The 23,966-nt window shown below is 39.1% G+C and overlaps 1 protein-coding gene across 1 annotated transcript in view; it reads left to right on the top strand.

The window, feature by feature from the left end:
* Window positions 1-23,966, top strand: part of KLHL29 (kelch like family member 29) — a 387,892-nt gene that overhangs the window by 277,527 nt on the left and 86,399 nt on the right. Inside the window, exon 6 of the mRNA XM_053459279.1 lies at window positions 19,041-19,179. Coding sequence (XP_053315254.1) covers window positions 19,041-19,179 — 139 coding nt within the window. The remainder of the gene's footprint in view (window positions 1-19,040; window positions 19,180-23,966) is intronic.

Here is a 23,966-nt window from a genome sequence, read left to right on the forward strand (position 1 = left end):
CAATCATAGCTTTTATTAAACATGAAAAAATAATTTACATGAATTAATATTTACTGGTAAAACTTTTTTCCTATAGGGTCGTCTTATATTCAGGCTTTTTGTTTTTTTCCTAAATTAATATTTTGATTTTGGGGGGTCGTCTTATAATCGGGGTCGTCTTATAATCGAGCAAATACGGTAATCGACATGCCGTTCCACCTTTGTGCGGCGGATACTCAATAATCATAATCATTGTCCGTACAATATATGGCCGGCCCTGCATGTTATATTATTCTGGGTGCTAGTTCTACCTGCTCGCCCTGTTTCCACATGTGTCCAGATAATGAGCTTCTTCAGTAACAAAAGTATCTGTCTAAGAAAAATGTTGCCTTAGCCATGATGGGTAAAACCACCCTTCTTCCAGAAAACCCGTGCTTTAGTGTTTTTAAAGTTTGTGGCTGTTTTTGATTGTATTTTTTTTCCTTTTGTGAGTTAGATCCAAGCTTTTCGTCCTTCTGGACAGTCACGGAGATGAATTCCTTACCCTATGGAATAGGTGGTACAAAGTTGACCAAAGGGTAGTAGCCTATGGAAAGAAAGTTTTACTTATATAAGTTTTTTGTTACTTTACTGATTAGTCTTAACTGTTGGAATACAAAAATGTCTTCGGCTTTCTTAGGATATTAGTCTTCAAGGTCAATTCTCAGTATTCAGGTTTGAGGATTTTTCTTGCTTGAACATAAACAATTAACATGATGACTTAATAAACTAGTTACTAAGCTTGCGAGCCGGGCTCTCTCCACCTAATGTATCGGTTTGTCTTAGTCTGGCAATTCTCATCTTGTCAGACCCCTTGAATATATGTATTGTATTAAGCGCTGCGTAAATTATTGGCGCTATATAAATAAAAGATAATAATTATTATTATTATTATTATTATATTGGATTTAAGATTGTAACAGCTACCCCTTTCTTAAAAACACTATGAGGTATATTCTGTAAATTGGCCTGAGAAGAACCTGTTGAGGCTATTAAGCTATTACTTAATGAACTTGAAGGACCAGTCAACCCCTTTCACAGGAATCACAGGGGTTATAACTCATCTGTATTATTACTACAACCCAGGCTTAGTCGGTTCGAGTCACAATTGCCTACAATTTAGGAAGAGGCGCTCGGAATCGGTCAAATGATCATATATCCACTTAAAAAACTCTTGAAAATAGGATTTATAAATATAGCCAAGGCTCCCTAATTATCCGGCCAGGAGATATTTCGAGGTGCCATTCTGTCTGGCGATTAGAGCCACTTAATACGTTTCTCATTAAAAATACCGGTGAATCACAATTCCCACGTTGTTAAATTAGACTGGGGAAGAAAAGAATAGGTTTGTTAAATATATCGTCCTAAATCAAAATTTCCAGTTTTATGTTCAGAAGAAGTTGCTTAAATGTTGCTTAAAATTAAGGACGCCACAAGTGACTCTAGATTGTTAGAGCAGGGTCCTTTTTACCTAAGTTTGTCTGACCCTTTGAATGTATGGACTGGAAGAAGCGCTGCAGGAAATTGTTGGCGCCATATAAATAAAAGATCATTGATGGACGCTATTGTTGGTCTATCTTCTTTGTTAACATTTAAAATGAGTTCAATTGGAGTCACTTATCTCTGCTTACCTGACTCAATACACAATACACCTCCACTCACCCTTACCATTAGAGCCTGAACACAACTCAACTTAAACACCTGGATGGAATTGGGGTACTTGGGTAGTTGTGAGGGTCACTGGTGACTTTCCTTAACAATATAAGCCAAGGTGGCCATTCACACTCCATAGCAAATACTCCAATTCTTATCTTCCAGCTACTTTGACTATTCTAAGGCCAACTCATCCGGAGTAAATGGACCCCTACAGCCTTAAACTCAAGATTGTCTTACCCTTACCTGGGAATAGTAAATTGGTGCAACCCCATTACTCTCTGGTTCTTGAACTTTTACACCTCCGCACTCACTGTCTCGACAAGCACGACTTATATCAACACTCTATCCCCGTTGACTGGTCCACATACTCTACTCACATGCAGAATAAACCCTGAGACATTGCCACTTGCCGTATTTAAGTATACATCAGTCCCATATAACCTGGCCAAAAAGTAGCTCTGGCTGTGCCCATAATTAACCGAAATCTCTCTTTTTAATATCTGTACTGAGCTGCGGAATACGATGGCGCTATATATAAAATAATAATTAATAATAATGTTTACGCTGATACGATTCTATTACAAGAAGGAAATATGTTTTTAAAAATGGTAATTACGCCTCACCGGTGTTTTTTAGATTTGACCTCATCTTTAATGTTCTAATTAAACACTCAAAACTATAAAGTCATTTGAAAAGAAGCAGTGTCGGCTAGAGTTGTTGTTAATTATGTGTGTTTTTACAAATGTAAATTCGACAAATTCAGCAATTTAGGAAAATAATGTCAAAATATTTCTCTATAAAATAATAATTCGCATCATGTTTGTGAAAACAAAAAATACACGATTTTACTTCTCCGGTCATTAAAAATGCATACAATGGAAGTTCCTCTAAAGCAGATTAAACTCATGGAGAAAATTAATGGCAGGGGTTTTTTTTTGCGTATATAATGTATCTCTATGCATAGATCATAAATAATTTGCATACACATACGATGTAACATTTCACTGGGGTGTAATAGGTTACCTACGTTCAGTCCGAAATTACCATAAAAGCCATATAATAATTCTCTAAATGGTAGACATGAATGTTTGTTATTAATATAAAAAAAATAATTTTTTTGCATAATATTTCTGTTCCTTGCTTATTATGTTTTCCTAAACCCTACCCGATTAAATACGCATTAACGATTGCACACAGAATTATACTTTCAATATTTATTGAAATTCAGGAATGAATTTCTTGGCTTTGCACCAGATTTGAGTGCAATTATTTTAGATAATTCTTATGTAATGTGCCCCGCCATTGTAAAATCGGAATGGTTTCTTTTCTGGGATGTTTTGCTGCTCGTAGGAGTGTTATTAATTTAGCATAAGCCTTGTTACTCGGGTTTGTGAAATAAGAAAAATCCCATGCATGTTCAAATTCCCTCACTGTATTAACCTCTATCACGTCTGCTGGGAGGCTGTTCCACCTATCTACCACCCTCTAGTTCTAGATTTTGACCGCTTGCTCAAACTTTGAAATAAACTTCCCTCCTGTTCTTTGTTAAAAGTATTTAAATGTTTCTATCACTCCTCGGAGCTCTCTTCTTTTCTATAAGCCGTACATGTTGAGATCCCTTAGTCTTTTCTCATCATTTTTATGCCATTCACCATTATAGTCGCCCTCCTCTGAACTCTCTCCAATGTGTTATTATCCTTCTGGACATGAGGTCTCAGAACTGTCCCCAATACTCTAGGCGAGATCTGACGCGAGATCTGTAAAGCAGCAGAACCTCCTCCCTCTTCATGCCACTGACCATACACCCCAGCACCCTGCTTTTTCTGATATTTTATTGCATTACCTTGAATACACACCTCTGATAATCACTTGACCCATTTTTCTTTTGTCTATATTGTGAAACAAATAAAAATGCAGAAACAGGTTTATAAACACACTTATTCTTAGTGGCATCATATTAAAAAAAAAAATGGGTATACACTTTATACATACATAAACAGGACTATAGCAGAAACGCAGTCCATCAGTTGCCGCTATTCTCGTGTTAGCTGTAGGGTACGCATTGTAAATGGTCTCTTATCAGCTCTGGGCTTTTCTACCTGGTATTTAATATCCTCTTATCTTCCTGCCACTTCTGTCCCTTTCTGTGTATTAAGGTTATGGATTGATTTCTGGCAGTGCAGTATAGGTCAATGTGTAAAAGCTAATTCTCATTTCAGCTTCGTAGCGCATTCATCATAGTTCTCTTTTCCTTTTTTCCCCCCTTCTGCAGAAATGTTTTATGCCCCTGATATTTTTTCTGAAATTATAAGTCGCATGAAATATTTAAGGACCCAACTTATAAACATCTCCGGGATCATTGCATTGAGATCATTGTCATTTATAATACACGACTCCCTTTTTTTTTTGCTGACAATCCGAAGCGATCACAAGAACGGAGAATAAACTGCACACAATCACGCTTCTTTTTTTCACTCTGTAGTGCATTAATCTTCTGAAATATATAGATTTATAAATTTCAGCGGCTGCTGCTGCGGGAATGTAGAAGAGACAAGTAATGATATTTCAATTACGTGGCTTGAAAGGCTGCGCCGGATATAAAATAATTTCATCGCCGGGCCTTTTGGTTTCTGATTCCTCCCTCGTTATTTATTTCTAGGATATAAGGACTGAATGACATCATTTCTTATTCAAGCCAATGATATATTTATTAATGGATGATCTCATGACAATGCATCTTACCATTTTGGTATTGCTTATACATTTTGATAGGTGATAAATGATAAAACGTTGGTCTATAGTAGAGAACCCGATATCAAGCTGATTCCCAAATGCTCTAGTGGCAGATCCGGTGCTGCAGGATTCGGACAGTGGCTGGATAACATGCAACATGCAGCCGGCATAGTCTTCCGTTGGGCGCACCTATGGCCGTTGGCCTTAAAGTGCCAGGGCTGCCTCGTGATTGCCAGCCAGTGCATGATTAACGCTATTGGAAATGTGATTCATGACCACACCGGGGGACTATCTGGGTTTGACCCAGAATCTTCAAGAGAATCGCTGCCTACCTGGGTCTCCGGGTCAGTCTCCTCTTTCTCAATGTTTAGCGGTACCGACTCCCCACCCGTGTCCCCTCCTGCTCCACCAGCCCAAGACTTCAGGAACTAGCCCCAGCCATCGAATGGCGATCCCTGCCCCCTGGCAAAACCAGCTCCCCTTCTGAAGAGGGAGAGATCTGGGTAGCCTACCCTCAGAGGTGTTCATCACTCCTGGTATATATACTCACCGATACTTGTAGTTTTTGTAGTATTTTGTTTGTTTCCAAAGTAAATTTAAATTTAAAAAGGCAAACTAAATTTAAATCAGGAAGGATAACATAAGTAACTGCCGTGTATCAGGCTTTCTACCCAGCTAGAAGAAAGAAGATTGGGGCCAACAGCATAGGAGGAAAAAAACACACAATAACTTATACTTTTACCTTTTTTTTTACACGTTGTCATGTACGATGTACCTGTCCACAAATGATAGCATTTCCATGTTGATCTTTTCATAAAGTTGACCCCGCATTACATCTCAAGAGCCAGGCTTGGATAGCGACGTGTCTGACATAAAAGGCAGGCAGCGAGGTCTTCTCCATGCCATGCCTTTCATGGACTTAATAAAGAATAAGTTATTTCCATGTTGATCTTTTCACGAGGTCAACCCGACGTCACATCCAAAGAGCCAGGCCTGGACAGTGATGAGATAAACTGGAGATTCTTTACAGGCAAAGGTGGCCATTGGTGAGTTTGGCTATTGAACGATTGGATTCTGACATGTAATGTTCATCTATAACTACTGGACCAACAATAAATATTACAATACATGTTGTTGCCCATCGACCTGAAAGCTGGATTATTTCCATTAGAAGAGCTTTTACCTAGTTTTGGTATTTTTTTATTTTTAGATCAATTTTTACTAAAATAAAAAAAAAATCAATACAAAAAAGATTTTTCTAGCAATATATTATTTTTGTAAATAAAAAAAAAAAATCAGAAGTATAGGTTATTTGCCATAAACCATCGCTTGCTGTAATTAAGCTACAATTTACCTTTTTATTTTATTTTTCTATAGAATATTAAAAACTACGGTGTGTAATAGGCATCGTTAGAGGGGGGGGGGGACCCAACAATACGAGGGCCCTCGCTCTAACAACAGAAAGTAAGATCACATTTGTCATCGTTTCATAACGCAGGAAGGTTTTCGGTTAATAATTGCTCTGGTTGGCAAAGAGACGCAGTTGGTGAAACATTTAAAGCTACTGGCAGAGACTAATACCTCGCCCGCTCGTTAATATTCTCTGTGTTTAATGAGATCTCAGAGGTAACACATTGCAGATTTAAACAGTGACATTAATGGTCTCTTATTAACATATTTTCTTTCTATCCAATTAAACTATCCAAAAACTTGGGCTACATGTATAAAAGTTACAGCTGGAGCGGATTGATCTGTTATTGGGACAGGAAAAAAAAACGAATCTCGGTGGGAAATGTTCTCTTATAACCAGACATATATCATTGGTTTAATAAGACAACGTAACCTTTATGAGATGCTTCAAAAAATTAATTACGGCAATACCAATGTTGCAGCAAAAAAACTACTGTCACTGTTTTTATTTGGATCCCAGCATACATAACTTCTATGAATTTGATTTTTTTTTTTAAATTAAATCACCTTGGATGATAGTTGGATTTAAAAAAAAAATGAATTAAAACAAGTTTGCAATTAAAAAAAAATTCGATAATTAAATTGTCGGGGGGGTCTTTTCCTTTCTTAGAGTACATAAATTTCTATACGGTAATTTGAATATTTTTCATAATTAAACACTATGTGGACAAAAGTATTGGGACACCCTGACCATTACATCAACAGGGACCTTGATGACATCGTATTTTCAATACATAAATAATAATTATATAATTATTGCAATTATTAAAAATAATTAAAATTAATTTAATCATGCTTCAGATATATGCTTCATGCATATGAGTCTTTACAGCAGGAAAAATGGGCAACTAGATAGTCCAAATGGTTCTTATCTGCCATCAAATTTTGTGTTTTTATATATATATATATATTTATATATATATATATATATTATATTATATTATATTATTTATTATCACCTAGGAAGTCTTATCCGAGGATGTATAACTCCTAGGCTTCATATCATAGGACAAAGCTTTATGATGTTATATATGTCAGCCACAAAGAGTTACTTGCATCTATTTGGCTCTATAAAAGGATTCATTAGAAGCTTTTTCTTGAGAAATAGGTCACCAGAGCCTCTATATTAAGAAACCTTTAAAAGAATCACCTTTCACCTGTTCAGACAAAGAAGAAAAACATGAAGGTAAAAATGTCTTCTTTTGTCTCCTTAGAAAAGATCCTACATCTTAAAAGAAAATTCTATTTTCTTGTTACAGTATATGTTTGGTTCTCAAATTATTAATTTTTTTCTTTTAAAATATTATATTTACATTTTTTTTACATTTTGATATACGGTATGTCTGTTCAGTACCTTAAGGTTATTGTGTAGCTTGATTATTATTATTTTCGAAATGTTCTTCTTCTGCTCTTCATAATTCTTTGCAACCTTTATATTCTCGCCTGTTAAAATGTTCCATGCACATAATACGCGCCCGGGAAGGCTTTTGCTATCTATCAGTGGAAAAGGTTTTAGAAGAAATTGAATAGGCCAAATTAAATGCTTTTAAATCATGTTTAGGAGGCATCATATCTCAGCCTTATTTTTTAACCAGTTCCATTAGATTCAGGACATTTTATGTCTTCTGCTAGTTTCGGTAAATTGCCATCTGCATTATGAGTGGCTGCTAAATAAAATATAGAGGCCATTATGCTGTGTATGGATACAAAGGCTATGATAAAAAATGCTAATCTGGGATTACTTATCACCCGAAGGAATAGTAAAGTCATGTATCGTTTTTTTTGTTAATGCTATCGGGATTCATCATGTTGTTTGAGCGATATGGAGTCTTCATTTAACGGGAAGGCATGGAGACAAAGAAAGAAAGTTCTTTGGGTTCTATTTACTTTTCATTAGCTTCCATTTTAATACCTTAAAGCAATACATAATTCTGTGGGGTTTTTTTGTTTTTTTTTTACATATTTTATTAGCCAAAAACTTCTAATCTAATTTTAGTTTCCATGAGACAGATGTGGACCATATCAAGAGCAGGATGAGCCATATCCCCAGCTTGGCGTGTCAAACCGTGTGTTGGCCAAAGCAAGACTTGCCTACCAAACCCGTTGTGTGTGAGAGGACCGGACCCCTAAAAGTAAAGAGGCAATATAACTCAGCCTGGGGTCAGACCGAATTGAGTGGGGGTCTCGAGCCTGGTATACCTTACCCAGCTTTAAGTAATACACTCACAGGCTCTTCACGGACCTCTGATGCAACATACGTGCATATATAAAGAGTACTATATAGAACACTGCCCCTTTCCTTCTCTATAAAGTGAAGGTACGTCTATCGATGGTATATGTTTCATAGCAAGACCTCCATGTTTTGACTCCAAAATAGATACTATTATACCGTATTTGCTCTATTATAGGACGACCCTGATTATAAGACGACCCCCCAACATCTAAATATTAATTTAGGGAAAAAACGAAAAGCCTGAATGTAAGACTACCCTATAGGAAAAAAAGTTTTACTAGTAAATATTAATTCATGTAAACAATTTTTTGATATTTAATAAAAGCTATGATTGAGAAAAATATATATATTTTTATTTCCTTTTATTTGCCAACCTGCCCCCCCCCAGTTATGCACATCTGCCCCTAGGGTTGCCTCTCTGCCCCCAGAAATGCCTTATACCCCCTATTTGCCACTCTGCCCCATGATGTGCCTTTTAACCCTCTATATGCCACTCTGCCCCATGATATGCCTTTTAACCCCCTATATGCCAGAGTAGCATATAGGGGGTTAAAAGGCATATCATGGGGCAGAATGGCATATAGGGGGTTAAAAGGCATTTCTGGAGGTATATATATATATATATATATATATATATATATATAACTGCTAACAGTAATCACACTCCTATCAATCCAAGGCAGCCAGTACATGCTGGAACCTGTGGATGATAGGAGTGTGAGTACAGCCTCCCTATGCCATGCTACTACCACCACCACCCTTACACATCCATGCTATCACACACTCATTCACAAACATTTAAATACTCATTCATTCCATTAATCACACATACTTGCTCAAAAACCCTCCCCCACCCCCTTACCTGAACTGCAGATCTCTCACTCGAGGACTTCTGCAGGGGCCCGGCTGTGCGAGCAACTTCTCTGGCCCCGCCCCCAGAGGAAGGAGGGGGGAGGCAGAGTTATGTGACACTCTTCTAGCTCCCTGTTCTCCTGCTGCTAGTAGAAGATACGCTGCTCGCGACCAAAGCACCGGTAAGCAGCCTGGCCCCAGCAGACATTTTCTTTGAGGTCTGATTAAAAGATGACCTCGATTATAAGACGAGGGGTATTTTTCAGAGCATTTGCTCTGAAAAAAACCTCGTCTTATAATCGAGCAAATACGGTATATCTGATACTCTTTGTTCAAACCGAAAAATGGAAGCACCCTGCCGCTGTAGACCCATTTGACCTTCTGTGACCTCCTACCATCTCTTATAAACATCTCTTATGAGCTAATGCCTAATTGCATGTGTATATGTGTGTCGAAAACTCGACTTGATGGACAGACACTGTGCTCCTGGACTGCAAACACGCTAGGGTTTTTATCGCATATATAATGAAACAATGTTATTTATCATTAACTATTGCATTATATATCAAATTCCAAGAACCTTTGAAATTTCTGCATTTCTCTGTTAACTGAATCAATGCTCCAAAATATCTACATTTATTATTCTGAGTCTATCTCCATCTAGAGAACCATGCTCTTGAAATGGAAAGTTGGTCGGAATTTGGCTGCCTGCAATGAAAATAGAGAATCCGCTTCTCTCAACACCTGGGATTCAATTATAAGCAATTTTTAAGGCAGAGACTATTGAGTACTTGCTCTGTAGATATCAAGAGAGACCAAGGACTGATTAAGGTCTAAGTCTTTATAGCAGGACCAACCGGCAGACTAGATGGCGGCCAAATGATTCTTATCTGCCGTCAAATTCTGTGTTTCTGTGTTTACTATAAACAAATATTAACAGGTCATCACAATGGCAGAGATTTACAAAGGAACTTCATGGCTGGAAACAATCTGTTGCGCTAGAGGCTCATGGGCAAACTGTGAACGCTATGGACGTAGAGTCCAGGGAACGAGTTCCAGCTTCCCGCCAGGACTGTCGGTAGAATTTCCGACATAATCCTCACGGAAGGATTATGGGAAATGAAGGAAAATCATCGGGAAATGGCCATACATTTGGAGTAGGAGGCAGGTGTGATGTCAGAGCTTGAAAATTTAAATAGTAATAACTTATAAATAAATAAATAATTAGAAATTAAATGATTTTATCCCATGTGACGGTTCCTCTGTGCATTCTTAACAACCTAGTTAAATATAAGGGTCTATAAAAATGTTTGCTTTTTTTATTTTTTTTTTAATTGATTTTACTGATTGCTTTAAACTAATTAACTGGTAATGCGTGCATTATACCGTATTTAAAAGAGTAAGTAGACAGAATGGATTACATACTGTTAAATCTCCAGATTAGCGAGGCGCTGAAACCAAAGAACATTCTCCTGTCATCTGCAGCTTGAATTAGCGTGAAGTGCCGAGACTTTCTCCGCAGTGGAATTTAAAATATTTGTCAATTAACTTTTTAATACTGCACTTGTGAAGCAGAAAGACCTTTGTGGAATTTGTATTCCGTCATTGTGCATTTTTTTTTTTTTTTTTTTTTTTAATTTAAATGACAGATTAGCAAAATTATTTTTCTTCTGTGCAAGTCGTGAAGCCACACTGTTCTTTTGGCATATTGTAAAGACTTTCAATTAATTAAATTTCATTTAGAATACCGTACTTGTATTACATGCACACGCAAGAATAATAAAAAAAATAAAAAAATCTTGCTGAGAATTATATCCTTGAAAAGCTCTAGAGCATCTGTCGGTTTTGTGTTTTTTGATGTTCATGGTTTCTGCCCACGCTGGCACTGGGAGAAAAGAAAAAGAGATGAATTTAACCCCTTAATGACGAAGCCCGTACATGTACGGGCTCAAAATGCATTGTTTTCAATGGATTTAGGGACCGCCCATTGTCCTTAAGGGGTTAAACTTCTCGGCTTCTCGCAAAGTATCTCATTGTTGTTCTCCGAGAGTATAATATCTACCAAGCGTCTGTGTTGGCCCAAGGTTAGCCGAGGCTAGAGGCAGAGGTGATTCTCAAAGGGAACACTTTATACATGGCTATGCAGCATGCTTTCTACAGAAAAGGAATAAAAACAATTGTATGTTAAACAAGGGACCATATGGAATTTTGTTTCCAGGGTTTCTTTTATGGGTTTATTCAATAAACAGTAAGTTGCGGTGGGCTGAAACATTTTTAACTCTCCAGCCTCACTACTCATTTTGAAGGGCTCGTCTTCGTAAGTCTGCGTTAGGACCAAGTCAGCTCCCCGTAATGCATAGCTGTCAACTGCCCCACCTGTTGTCATAGTTGGCTGACATTTGCCCCCTTCTCTTGGGTAATACAACAAACTAGAAGGTATGTTGCCTAAATGTACCCCCCTCACTCCCAACCCTTTTGCAGGAGAGTGTGTATATATACCAGTACTCCCACGAGAGTATATATAGTCTACGGAGGATGGGGGCCACTGGGGGCCACTGGGGAACAGGAGTATATTTATATGCAGAGATGAGGGTGAGGGGGATATATTTGAGCAGGATACACCGCCAGGTTAATTTAATTACAACCTACCCCATGATGCAAGGGGTGGGGAAAGAGGGCTATATTGCCCCCATCGCAGCATGGTTATCCAGATTCTCTCTCTATTTATTTATCTATAAATGTATTCTATATGTATATATACTTATTCCGAGGGGGAGAGGACAGTAATTTTTGTGAAGATGTGAGTTTAGGGAGAACTTGAGTATCTTTGCCTGAAAGTTGCAAAATTAGACTCTGACCCTTGCATGCCCTCACAAACAACTCCCATTTTGGTAAATATACCAGTTGTTTTGCAAGTGTTAGCATACAAGGTAATCCTTTGCTCGAGAGGTGTGACTTCTTCATGAACAGAACTCACTGTACAGAGACATTTGAATACATTAACAACTTCCGAATTATACCTAAAACAGTAATTAATGTACAAAATAATATCCAAGTTTCTGTTTAACTATCTGATTGAAAAACAAAACACAATGAAATCCCTTCTGATAACTCAATCTCATTTTGGGCAAGGAGATGACAGTTTTCTTGGTACCCCTGCTGTTTGATATGTTGATTAAGGTTCCAGCTATTGATGGCAGGGCAATAATTATGTTTAAACATTGTCAAGTCGTTCTGTTTATTTCTTTTTTTTATTTCTTCCCTTGAAGATTCATTTACATCTTTGAATTGGCAGATTGCCTTTGTATTTAAAGAAGAAATCAGACAGATTATGTTACAGGTTGTCTTATTGTTTGTAAATAGCAGCCTTAGAAAGAATTTTGTTCCCGTTTCACATAAATTCTTCTTGGTTTGACCCTGAGCAAAATCCAATCATTGTAAACTTGAGCTTAAGAAGAAAAAAAAACACATCTTGAATCAACAAACCTTGTCTCTTCTCTCCGAAGTGGAACAAAGTCGGATTCCCTGAGTCATCAACAGCCGTGAATTTAAATTCCTTCTAGAATTGCCAAAAAAAAAGTTTTTTTAAGTAATAGCCGGGGAATTGGGAGAATGCTTTTAGCAAACATCTGGAAACATAGTCATATGGAGTGTTATAGATACCTGCACGTATAATTATATTTTTTGCTTTTTATTTACTGTAGGAATCCGTATTCTTGTTTTTAAAGTTTATATGCATACCTGAGGATTGCCAGCCAACTTCTCTCCCTTATACTGGCCATACCCTTCGCTACCATTCTCCCCGCTTCGTCTTACCCAGTTATATAGGGCCAACCCTAGTGACCTTCACCCACATTAAAGAAGCTAAGTTGGCCCTACATAATAAATAGTTAACGCTACAATATGACTTTCACTATCTACCCACATCCATAAAGCTATCCCTACTTTAAGATGGGACCAACGACTGATTAAGGCTTGAGTCTTTAAAACTGGGAAGAAATGAACAGACTAGATGGCCCTTATCTGATCCCTGAAGCTGCTGTGATATGACATTATGTCATAACTATTCTAGTAACTGAGGTCCGTTAAATAAGTACTTCCATTTTCTGGCAGAATGTGACGGTTAAATGTAAACAGGTGAAACACGGAGCGGAAAAAGGACAGGAGGTAGTGGTGGACAATTCTAAACTATGAACTGTAAAAAAGTACTGCCTCTCTTACACCGGGGGAAGTAGGTAGGTTATGTGTTTTACTTTTGGAAAACCAATTGTTTTAAAATGAACAAAGACAACGAAATTTATGGTTATAATCATACCTGGGAACTTCGGCTACCCGGAGACTTCCCTTGCGGGACGCGGCCAGCACTATCCACTGGCGTCAGCAGGCGGTCCCGTGATGTCAGTGGGAGTTCCCCCTGACGTCAGTGGGAGTTCCCGCTGCCGCCAGGGGCGTTCCCGCTGACGTCGGGGGTGGTCCCACTGATGTTGGGGGCCTTCCTGCTGACGGCAGCGGGAAACACCCCCTTTTAAAGGGAAAATGGGCGGGGAGCGGACCGTGTCGGAGGATTTGGGTCTTGACCCAGAGAACCGGTGCTTCACCCAGCAATCTCTGGAGAGTTCCCAAGTATGGTTATAATCCATTCGAAAAGTCTTGGGGAGAAGCGATGGCCCATTGGGGATACCCAGTAATGAAGATTCAGTAGTACACGGTACTACCTTTTGCTACACCTGGCATGTCCTATGGGTGCTTATGCCTTGGCATTTGACACATCCTGCCTATGAATATTGATTCCCACTCTTGTTGCAGAATTCCGTTAGTCATAGCCCTAGGATGTCCTTGTGATTAACATTCTGTTCACGGAACAGAGGACTTTTTTTATTTTTTATTTTGTTATGTTGTATATATTTTTATTAATTGCTTCATTATATTATCCCGGAGCAGCGGGGTCAATATAGTCTTGCTGCCCTCTTACTTGGTTGTGAGTCTCATTTTTACTTTAGTTTTATTTAGTTAAGAAAATAAAAGCATGCTTAGAGAAGTGTAGTATCCGAGGACAAGTATGAATATATTTGCTGCAATATAACCTTCAAATTTGCACCTGCTCAACCAAAGCGTTATTGTGTGTAGAATCAGGAATTCGGTTTTTTACGTGACTCTGGCCAGAAGACATTGGAAACGAGCTCCTATAACACTGTGACCCTGAAAATATAACGCTTTAAAGGTTCTCAATGACAAATTCCTTAAAAAGTACTTTTAAACAGGCTTTGTTTTTTCTTTAGCCATTTTATTATTATGATAATGGACAACAGAACACGTTAAACTATATTGGCAGTTAAAAAAACATATTTTATTTAACATTTTTTATAACCGGGGATGCGTTGGGGTTCACCTGGAGTCTCCGGGCTCAGTTTCTCCTTTCTCTAGATAGGGGGCGGTGTTTGGCCATAAACAAACTCCACCCACTTCCACTAAAGACCTTAGCTAGCCACGCCCCTTGCTGGGCTAGCCCCACCTTGTGCATAACTGACCACGCCTCCACGTATAAGTATCCCCCACCCCTTCACAAAGCCACTCCCCCAGAGAAGGGAGAGCTTCAGGTAGCTTGCCCTGTGAAGCTCCCAGGTATGTTAATAACTCATGCAAGCAAAATTAAATATACTTATTTAGAAAATCATGTTCCCCACCACGTGCTGGTCGATGATTGTGAAACATTCTAGAAGCATTAGAGAAACTGTACAGAAAAATTCGATTAAAACCGAAGCAAAAAAAAAAATTAAAAAAACACCAACAGAGTTGATTATCTGAAGTGTTTACCAGGGTTTTCAGTAATTAGAGATATTTCACCTTGTGTTTGACAGTTCGCGTCCTCTAAGCTTCTGAGTCTACTGCTTCCAGATGATATTTTCGAACACGACATATCCACCAGTAAACAAAATGTGTGTTGCGGTAAATTGTTCCCCTTTAGGACACATAACGGATGAACGAGCAGCCCCAGCTGCTGCAATTCGGTGCAAAAGGCCATCTAAAGACTCAGCCCAACGAACATTATTAAGGAACGTAGTCCCTGGACACGAAATTGCAATATAATGGTCGCCGTATAGCTATAACCAGCAGATAGGCCTCATCAGGGCTGGACTGGTGGTGGCGATGTGGCTCTGGCACTTTAAGGCGGACAGCTACCTGATGACATAAGTCCGGCAGATGGCTGCACACGTACAGCCGCACATTAGGTTTTAGGCTAACACACCACACGGCCGGGCGTATCTAGCCATTGGCCACACACTGCAGCACCCGATCTGCCGCTGGAGAGACAGCTCGGGTGAGTATGGGACGGCGATGACCAGCGTTTGCCGGTTTGCCAGATGGCCAGTCCTAGCCCGTGTCTCATGCAAGATTTCCTGGGAGTAGTGTCGGAAAATGAGGAGACAGCTCCATGGGTGCCTTCCTATTACTTAATGAGATCTCTGCCTGCCTCTTCACTGGAACCTACATTAGATCCATCATAACATCAGATTACAGTAGAGCCTTAGAGAAATTATTTACAAGCCCCGACAAACTATGCTCAATTTAAACCAAGAATATCCCTCAAACACTTAATATTACCATAATTATAGCCATAATACTAGCAATGTTGCTTGATTTGATCCTTTTATCATTAGATATGATGCCATGAAGTTCTTCTTTTTTTTTTTTTTATTTGTTACACATGTAATATTTCTAATTAGCTCTAAAATGCCCTTTGGTGGACGCAGGTGCAGAAGCGCTAGAACGGCTTAAATTAGACTCGTAATTGGACATTGTGAAGTTGAAACAAATTATCAAAGCAAGCTGTTTCTACAAAAGAGCAAAGCGGTGGAAGCGGCATTGTGAATGGACCCCGTGATCCTTGGTCTCCGAGTGTATAGAGATGGAAGCAGCCATTTGTGTTCTGCCTGAAGCGCAGCGAGACACCGTGACTTGTTCACGGCTCATGTATGGTTACGTCTGCGTCCGGAACATTTTCTTCTCTGTAGAAATATGTTTTCTGCCTTAGGCTTTGGCATAGTATTGCCCGGATCTGTTGGCTTCATCTTTATATATATATGTAAAGCAGCGCGAGTGACAATTATGACTAGTAAACTGATGAAGGACATGGGAATGGTCAGGTCTGGACTAGCCATAAGGCCATAAGGCAAACTAGGTAAATGCATGGTGGGTTGGTATCCGGTGGCACCACCCATTGGCCATCCAGCAGCCCCCTCTCCTCCGCATAGAGCCTTGGTGTGAATTCTTAGTCATGCTGGGAGGGGCATACACTGAAGGTCCAATCATAATGCACTTCACGTTAAGCCCCGCCCAGAGCGAACAATTCCTCTGTTGATAAGTGCTGGACCACACACCATAACTGTGTGTTGTTCTGCCTTTTTTGTGCCCCCCGTTGTCTCGTTACTATGGTACGTATAGTTATATACACGTGCGTTGGTATCGGCAGCAAATACTGGCCTAGGTTGCAAAACCACGGCCAGGTGGCTTTGTGGGGCGATCAGGATTCCTGGCATGGCGCCGCTCAATGGGCCGGTGATTTACATTATGGAGGTCTGTACTCAGCCGGCGTAGTTTCCATAGTATCCTGTAGGGGTTGCTGTGTGCAAATTGGCAACATACTGGCTTACGTGGCTTCTGTTAAAAAAAAAGGAACTTTTATCGGAGGCAAATGCAGACAATAATCCATTTTTGTAACTAATTTAGAACACATTAAAGACCCAGATCTATTGTAACTCAGTATTTTAATGCAACCAAGAGAGTGTTCTCCAGTGGCTTTTATACAAACTTTATCAGTCTCCGCTCGCACCCGGTCACCTTTTTTTTAGCATCAGTCCTTTTGTACCCGCCACAGACTGTATTGTTTATCGAATGCAGGCATCTCGGTATCTTTTTTTGTGAGTCCTTAATGAAAAGCGAATCATTGCCTTTGTTAAACCTGGAGCAGGCTCAGCTTTCACACGGGGATTTTTTTTTACAAGATTTGAGATGGTTTATGCTCCATTAAAAATAAAATATTAAAGAATAAGGAACGCGAAGAACCCCTAGGACAAAGTAGTCCGCTTGCTCCATTTTCAAGATGACAATGGCTGACGTTATATCAGAAGTATATCTAATCATCTGTTAACTCCGCGGTGACTCACTTCGGTGACCAATAATTAGCCTTTCAGACACTTACACGTTTCAATTAAATGTATGTGCGCTTGCAGGGTGACATTTACTCACCCAGACTTTGTAATTATAAACTCGGGGATTTATGTTGTCTCCTTTTCTAGAAAAGAAAATTCCAATTGCTCAGTGTTCCGTTCTTAAAGTTAACCCCGTAATGCACACAAATGAATTGTCTTCCTGGCACGCGATGTTCCAGAAAGTTGGGGGTGACATATGGCCTCTTCGTTAAGTGCCCATTAGTTTCACGCGTTACCATGGAATCTAAGTGCCGCTTTGATAAGAACCAAGGATTTAAAACATTTTCCAAATGGCCAGCATTCATCTGTCTTACCGGGACTCTCCGGGGCAAAAACACGACGTGTTCCCAACATTTATGGCAGAAGAACTTGTAAAACCGGAATGGACGAAAGCTGGTTTTCTGCAAATTCAGGCATTACGTGGCCCAGAAAAAGATATAGTAGGCTGGGGTCTACAAAAACATTATCTCCATAGTTTGATTCCATAACATTTGATCCACATTATACGTCACACGTCATTGATTTGAGGAGCAAGAGAAGAAATAATACATTTAGGTTGTTTAATTCATCACTTAGAACATCACATAGGACAGTAATGTGAATATGTTAAAGTCACTTGATGCTCAACTCAAATGGTTGAGGAGGCCACCAATGGATATCATCCTACAGGCCGAACACCATGACCTATTGCAAAAAAAAAGGTATTAATAGGGTTCTTAGTTGCTCTCTTTGTCTTTTTCTGTGCTGGACAAAACAAGTCATGTGACTTTTCTATTCAACTGAAGAAAGTCCCATGCAAAGTATCTCAAAACAACCCAAAATGACCCAGCGAGACCCTAACCCACCAAAAGCTAAAACACGACCAATTAAACCTTATTTAAAAGCGCTCAAAAATATAATTCTTCCTTGTAATGGAATATTCTGTTTTGCATGCTTTTCTCTTTTATTTTGAAGAAAAAAAATCATTTTTTTTTTATAAAAAAAAAACTAAACCAAAGCAGGAAAAATTACGGAAACATCGTTGCGGACTGGCGGTTCACTTCTTGACACTGTTAACAAACAATGTATCGCGTTCAGACTTTGTTACATTCTCTCTTCCAGGGAGAGACGGCCATCCCATGTTTTTGGCATCCGCTATGACCGTCAGATTAGAAACGTCTGCGCTTTTTTGGGGGGAGATCACCTACAATATATGCTAAAACCACATGTGTTCCTGAAATCACTGTCAATGTCTCTTGGAAATAGACGCCACTAATGGTTTGAAAAACACCAGCCTTTTGCCTCGTGCTGGATTTAGCTCAGTAACAAGGTCACTGTCGGTAAATTAACCAATTGTGGTGGGGGGGAGGGGAGGAATATTAGTTCTTGAAATTAAACTCGCAAACTGAAAGCGATGGTTGAAGGTATTATTGGGTTGTTGCTGTTTTTTCAATGTGTTTTTAAAAATGTCTTGTTTTTTTTTCTATAACTCCATTATGACTTTTATATTGGATTTAGAAATCGTATTATAATGCATGTTTTGTTCCCACGTCAATTTTTTCCATTTTGATAAGCTATTGTTTGTTTGCGATTGCCTCCTTCCTTGCTATATTTTATATGTATATATATAATTTGTTTTATTATTCGTACAATTCCAAGGTTGCTGCTTATTTTATGCTTGTAAGTGTCCGTGACCTTTATTTATGTATTTTTTGGGGTGTCAATTGTTGAGCTTGTCTTGCCAACAGCAAGAAAGAAATAAGGAGACGTATCTTTTCTTTTCTTTCTTTTTTTTTTTTTAATTCTTTTTCTTCTTCATTTTCATCTTTATGAAAATGAGAAAATTCTTAATTGGAACCTTGGCGATGTCTGTCTTCTCTGTTCTGCAGAAATGTTGAAGGAATTGAACCAGCAGCGCAGAGCGAAAGATTTTACAGACCTGAAAATAATTGTTGAAGGCAAAGAGTTTGAAGTCCACCAAAATGTTCTAGCTTCCTGCAGCTTGTATTTCAAGGACCTGATTAAAAGGTTTGCCTCCCATCCAGCTGTGATCTGGTCTGTTCTTTTGTAGGACGCATATGTGTGGCTTTTTTTTTTTTTTTTTTTCTTTTCCTTCTTTTTTTTCTCCTCCCTTTTCTTGCAGGTCTGTGAAGACTGAATCTTCTGTCACAAAAGCCAGCAGCCATTCTTTCCAGATCTCTTGAATGTATTTTCAATCCGAGCACCCAAACACAGTTATAACACAGAGACTCCTGCAGAACAAATATTATTATTATTATTTTTATATATTTTTATTTTACTTTTTTTTTCTCACCCCACCCCCTCTTTCCCAACCTATTCAGCTGCTTTTTTTATTTCTGGGGCTACTTTAACTTGTCCTGCTTTTGGACCAATATGACTGTCTACATAGCCTAACGAGTAACGTTACAGATCTAAGGCAGTGGGGGCCATTACTTAAGGCTCTATAATAGGTTAGAACGTATTACAAAGCCCATTACAAAGTGCCCATAGTCATGCCTGGGGCTGATTCTGGGTCTTAAGGTTTATCGGGGTAAATGATGACAGTCTAGAACCGACTCCTTCACATAGTGATCTAATTTAATGATGTCAGAGGATCCCAGTATATCAAACTTCAAAATCACTACTGGAACACGGCTGACGTTTCAGAATATCTCCACCTCATTGCTCTCATAGGGACTGTGAGGAGCGTTTCTCTGCCACCTCGAGATAGTCCCTACAATAGAACCTTTATGATGGTTTGGCTCGTGTAGAAAGTTCCCAGGTACGTCCAAACTCTAGAACTCATTGCCCTGGTTAACATTTCTAGGATCAGAAAACAGGATAGATTTCAGAGAGAGAGAAACATTTCCGTGAACCTTGTAAGAACTGCTGGTAACATATGGCTCCGGTCACTGTGATGTATCATAGGTCCCCTGGCTAATTGTCTATGTAGCCAATTTAAAAGATAATTCCGTCTTCGGTAATTTAGTAGTAAGCTTACAGCAGCCACTAGACATCAGCTTAATTGTCTTTAGTACAGATAGCTGCAGAAATCAATGGCATTCTTCCTTAATTAAAAGCAATTTCTGTCTCATCCGTGAAAGTATTGTACCTAGCAGTGGAGAAAGCGTCATGTAGACAGATTCCATCATCTCCATGCCTCATTCCCTCACTTTTATTTTTATTTTATTATAAAAAATGCCCGTCTTTTAGCCATTGATGATCTGTTATTAATAGGACACCTTATTGCCTTTTTTTCCATTCCATTGATTTTCCAATTTGTGTTCTTTATGTACCCGAAACAGATATGAGTGCGTTTTTATAATTAGCGCGATATAGCGTAGAAGCGGTGGGGTAGGGGGGGGTTGTCTGTTCAGATAATGCTTGTTTTCTCTCAGTTGCCAAGACATTAACCCCTACATGCGTTCTTTGCCTTGCAGTTTGTCCCCCCCCCCTCCCCGAGCAGACTCAAAGATCAGGAGAAGGGGTAACAAGTGTTCCATGAAGACACCTTTTCTTTGCTTGCTATCTTTAAAAAAAACAAATGCGTTGGCTGAATAAGGACTAACGGTTCGGCGGTGCCATTTTCTTTCAGGATGTTGATATGACGCGAACGTTTCTGGCGTGTCCTGTTTTCAGAGATCTGTATGTCAATCGCTCATGCGCTGCAAAGCTAATGCGTTGTTTAATAGTTCGCAACACTTAGGCCTTATGTTCTAAATGTGAAATGATACAATGTATGGTCAAAGTCAGGTTTCCGGTGATAGGCAACCTATTAATCCCATAAAGCACTAGCAGGCCACGGCCTGGCTGAGCATAGTAGGGTTCATAGCCCATGGCGGCTGCAGACCCAGAGGCTTATATTTTTATTTGCTTGTGGGTTTTTTTTATTTCGTTGCCTTTTTTTGATGTTCGCTGACCCTGTGTTATCTCCTCCACATTCGCAGTTAGTATTCACAGCATCTTCTTATTGCTGTTATCAGTCTTAAGTACAGAGGCTACTTATTTAGTAGATAATAGCATTGGATGAAGCCCTCTAGCCCTTTCTGTAAAACGCGTTCCTGCTTCTCTGTGTTTATACTTTTGAAAATTCAATTTATTTTATCACTTAGTGGAAGAAATTCATCACAGTCACTGCCCCCCCCCACTCCCCACTACCAGCCCACTCCACAGACTGGCTCCACTTGGAAAAAAAATTATATTACAAAATGTATATTTTTTGGGCTGAGTGAGGTTTAACTCTGTGCTTTTCATCTCACACATGCGTGATGTACTAAGATGTGAGATACTGATAACTACCCCAGCACGATGAACCTCTCCACACACAGCGATACGTTACTGAGCTAAAGACTGGGATTTTGGTAAATTAGTAGAATTTTATATTCGGGGGGGGGGTTATTAGCCAGTTGCAACCATCGCAGGTATATCAAGGCACTTCCCAGGCTTGTCTGCATAGGGGCTCCTTCTCTCCTGGGGGTGTGGCTGTGATTAGGGGGTGGGGCCAGCCCCAGTTAGATTATAAAAGGTCCAGAAGTGGGAGGGAGTAGGCATATCCTATGCCTAACCTGGGGGTGGGCATGATCGAACGACACTCCCCTTCCTGTAGATGAGTGCTAGTAACTCGGAGTCCCAGGGAAGCCGCCATTCACCCAGGGACTCCGGGTGAAGCTCAGCAAGCTAAAAAAGATTGTTATATCTTTAAATATATATATTTAAAGCAGGTAAAGTGAATTAATTTTACAAAAACAGTTCTACAAAGTATATATATATATAATAAAGTGTTGCACAGAACATAAAATATTATATATACATATATATATATACTACTTATGAATGTATTTTTTTTTCTATGCAACACTTTATTATTACCTCCCCTGTAACTTCCTCCGTAGTACGATGAAGTCCACATGCATATTCGTAGTGGTTGCCCATGTAAGTGCTGTGCAGGATTTAAAAAAAATAAGAATAAAGTGAAATCAGGGGGTAAGGAAAGCCCAAAGTTCCTTACATGCCAGCATTTAAAAGGATCCACTGATCCCAGCATAACCCGTACATTGTTGACTTCTGTGATGCGATGAAGATAAAGCATGTCATGGCGGATATTTATTTACCTAGAGCTTCTATTAGAACTTCAGAAAGCAGCTGAGACCATGAAGTCAAAAAACCCAAGAAGAATTGAAAGAAAAGCCTGCTGCATAAACACAGCTTGCAGAGCCATGGTAAACATAATGGAACTGTCACTCGTGTCTACAGGATTCCTATAAAAGTCCAGTGATTTAACAGAGGTCAATATGGCGGATCGGAATAAGACTCTGGCATGGAGTATAGCCGCTCTGCCGGCACATAAACACATTAATGGAAAGATGGATGAAAGTCAACGTGTCAACATGTATTTATTGCAGGGTCCATACCAGGACATTTCCTAGACTAGGCTATCGGCAGCTCGCCCTCTTCTGGGCGATTGGCTTAGTGAGGGGGCAGGTATAGTGGTGCGTGTTGGTGGGTTTAGCCATGCATGGGACAGGGCTAGCCCCAGACAGCCTTAAGTGGGAAGGAAAATGGATGGGCAGTGCCAATCGCCACACACGATCGCCCAGGGAGAAAAAGGACCTGGGGAAGAAGGGTTTCACCTGGAGACCCATGTCTCTGCTACTATTTGAACATATGTGTTTCATGTAATCTAACATGCTTACCTGTGCTTGAACTTGAGCCTTTGCTCTAGGGTTCTAATTGGAAAGGAAACATTCTAAGAGCTAAAGAGTCTGGAACGCGCCTAACATGTAACACATATCTCATAAGATATGTGATCATTCTAGCTACTAGTTTTATGGCTCGTATATCGTTACTCAATCCCCAGCTTTTAAAATTTGGCCGACTAAATGAAGCGGATCCGTAAGACCCATAAAGTTACGGCAAAGAACCCTTTGTCCCACGGAGTTATTGTGATGGGCTTATAACGGGAGTGTCTCCCCCCTGAAGACGCAAGGACCCCGTGAGTTTGGATTGTATTTCCAGCTTCTTTTCCAAGCGAGGCGCTGGGTTTCGTCTAGCGTCATTTGTTTGGAATAGTTTGAGAAGTGCTACTTTAATAACCAAGATTTGGGAAAAAAAATTGGACACACAAAAACTTTCACGTCAAGACTGCAATGAAATGATGAATTCTGTCAAGTTATTATGGGCCGAGCACGAACCTATCTTCATGTGTTTACTTTATAAGAAGACAAATAGTACCTGGAATGAAAAAATTGCCCTTTTTCTATTAAAAAAAAACCTTCCTGCCTTTTCTCTGAAGATTTCACTGCAAACCTCAGTTTGAGCGACTTGGGCGCAAGGTGGCCAAGCCATTCTTTGCTCAAATTGTTTAGAGATTAATTTAAGATAAAGAAAAACACCTTTTTTTGTATAATGGCTACTTATCAATGCTTCAGTCCATTGGACTGGAAAAAAAAAATTACAGAAGAATAAAGAAGAAATAAAACCAAAAATATAGTACATATAAGAGCCCTGTAGAGCATACTGAAGACTGGAGAGGTTTCTTGATCCTATGAAACCTTCTCTGAATCTCTAACATTAAAAAAAATCTAATTTAACATTAAGAAAACCTCCACTGATTTTTTTTTTAGAATATGTGTGTAATAATATATAATATATAAAATATCTAATACAGCAATTACATTAGCTTTGTCAAGACTGCATCGAACGAAAGTGAGCTTTTTAAGTCTTATTTGGAAAAAGCAATCATTCAGTTTATAAATAATTATAATTTTATTTATTTATATTAATTATATAATTATATTTTTTATTCCTTTTTTTTT

The sequence above is a fragment of the Spea bombifrons genome, chromosome 3, assembly GCF_027358695.1.
Source record: "Spea bombifrons isolate aSpeBom1 chromosome 3, aSpeBom1.2.pri, whole genome shotgun sequence".
Lineage (NCBI taxonomy): Eukaryota > Metazoa > Chordata > Amphibia > Anura > Pelobatidae > Spea > Spea bombifrons.